Raw genomic sequence first — 2,498 nt, 5'->3', positions numbered from 1 at the left:
GTTTAGGCTGGATTTTTAACATTTGAAAAGTTCAGTAATTTGAGAGTAAAAAACAGGCTGGTTTTTAATCCTAAAAGGTTCAGTGTTTGGAGAGCTAAAAAACGGAAAAGTGAGTCTTTTCTTTTACTGCTGAATATCAGAACTAGTGCTATTGTTGTTTCATTGGTGTTGTTGTTTGGTATTTCTGGGGTTTTAATTGGTTCTTCCTGAGTTTGCTATTTGTTATTGGCTACTGTTTTCATTGGGTGTTGCTGGAACTCTGCTGGTTCCTTCCTTTTTAATCTGTCACTGGGTTTTTCTGTCACTGCGTTTTTCTGTTACTGCGTTGCTGTGTTATTACTGTTGTTGACTGCTCCTTCATCTTCTTGTATTTTTGTTATCCAGGTATACGTTCTAAAGCTCTCAAATTTAAAGGAAAAGAAGTAAAGAGGTGTTGGAATGGATTTCTGAATTTCCCTTGTTTCTTTGTGTTTAATTTAATGTATAAGCAGTAGTTCACTTGATATTTCATAGTATGTATTGGAATGACTTTGGAATGCATAAGCTGGATTGATTGAATCTATTTTTACAAACATGGAATATCAATTGTACTTAGTCTTAATTGGTGATTACTAGTTATAAAATATATTGTATTTAATTCTTTTTCAGTGGTCGCGAAATAGTTTCAAATAGTTTATGTCACAAAACGGGTTCAAATAATTTATGGAAATCAGCATGTTGGTTTAATAAGTCTAATTCGGAAATTGCGAGTTCACTTGAGTAAATAACATCATTTTAAATAGCAATGTAAATAATGTTGGTAACTAATGTTAGTTCTCAAATGTTAGTGATTAATGTTAGCTTGATGTCAGTTTTTAAGCATTGATGCATTTTACAACAAATCGTAAAAAGAGTTCAAAAATGGCTTTGTATTTCACATAGTTAATTCCAATAGTCCAATTCATATAATAAAGTTAAAGTTGAACTGAATCGAAATGGTAGCTGGTTTGTTAATATTTACAACGGCAGGCGGCGGATCTTAAGTTAGGCAGCGGGTTCAAGCTAGAAGGTGTTTCCTTTTGTTGGGACCCAGACTTGAACTTGAAGCCCGAACTTTTAATGCTAATTGATTAGGATTTTCTTTATTCTTAGAGACAAACAAATGGAAAATCATAGTCGCTTTAGGATATCCTTGAATAAAAAAAAATGAGATGAGCCTCGCCGAATAAAAAAAATACAAAATTGCGGAGCCCTCAATAAATATTTGTTTTAAAATACTTAGATTTAGGGACGGGCCGTTTAGCGAATTTCATGGCCTTCCCCAAAAGATAATAACGCGCAAGTCCTTTCCGACGCGCTTTAATAATTTACTTTCTTAAACTCGGGTGCACATTTATGTGACCCAAATCTAAATCTCAACAGAGTTGAAATGTGTCAATAACCACGGGTGCATTGATGTGACGTGGTTCGAGGTGTATTTTCACGACGTTGCCATTCCCGTTAAAAATAATAATAATAATAAAAGCAGTAAACAGTTAAAATTCGCACATAGGTTCAACATGTATTAAAACCAGATAAATAAGCCGAATATGGCAGTTGAGCGACCGTGCTAGAACCACAGAACTCGGGAATGCCTAACACCTTCTCCCGGGTTAACAGAATTCCTTACTCGAATTTCTGGTTCGCGGACTGTAATACAGAGTCAATCTTTTCCTCGATTCGGGATTCAACCGGTGACTTGGGACACCATAAATCTCCCAAGTGGCGACTCTGAATTAAATAATAAATCTCGTTTCGATTGTCTTTTAATTGAAAAAACTCCCCATGTGCCTTGCGGGCGCGGGTGAAAAAGGAGGTGTGACACAGGGTATAGGCTAATAATGGCTAGAAATGGAATTACTGATCTTTGGCCATGGAAATTAATATGGAGAACCAGATTACCACTCAAGGTTATCTGCTTCAGCTGGACTGCACTTTATGAGGCATGTTTGACTCAGGAGAACCTTGTTAAAAAGAACTTCCAGTTAGTTAATAGATGCTACATGTGTCAAAGGGATGCAGAAACCAACAACCAGCTATTCCTACATTGTAGAGTTGCAGCAGATATTTGGAGCATGTTTTGCTCTGTTTTTGGTATTAGCCGGGTTATGCCTTACAATATGAAGGAGGCATTTCAGAGTTGGGCCAGCTGTAAAGTTGATAAGACCATCAAGAATATCTGGAGAATGATACCTGCTTGTATTTGTTGGAGTATATAGAATGAAAGAAATAGAAGATGTTTTGATGGACTTTCAACTCCTAACCACACCCTAAAAGCTAAATGTCTTTTATTTTATTTAGCTGGGCAAATATTTCCCTGATAGATTCCCCCGAAATATTTGTGAACTTTGTTAGCTCTTTGTATCTAAGTTAGCATATATGTAGTAAGCTAACATGTGGTTTTTTTTTTTTTTTTTTTGCTTTTTGAAGCTTCTATGCTATTGCTTCTTGTAATATTTTGCATCTTCTTGATGACATGA

At 35.7% G+C, this 2,498-nt stretch overlaps 1 protein-coding gene across 1 annotated transcript; it reads left to right on the top strand.

Moving 5' to 3' along the window:
- Window positions 1–1,859: 1,859 nt before the first annotated feature.
- Window positions 1,860–2,498, top strand: LOC138888634 (uncharacterized). Its single transcript, XM_070170532.1, has 2 exons — window positions 1,860–2,217; window positions 2,449–2,498. The coding sequence occupies exons 1-2, from the start codon at window positions 1,860–1,862 to the stop codon at window positions 2,496–2,498; spliced, it is 408 nt and encodes a 135-aa protein (XP_070026633.1).

This window comes from Nicotiana sylvestris, chromosome 3 (assembly GCF_000393655.2).
Source record: "Nicotiana sylvestris chromosome 3, ASM39365v2, whole genome shotgun sequence".
Taxonomy (NCBI): Eukaryota; Viridiplantae; Streptophyta; class Magnoliopsida; order Solanales; family Solanaceae; genus Nicotiana; species Nicotiana sylvestris.
This window is presented reverse-complemented; position numbering and strand designations above follow the sequence as displayed.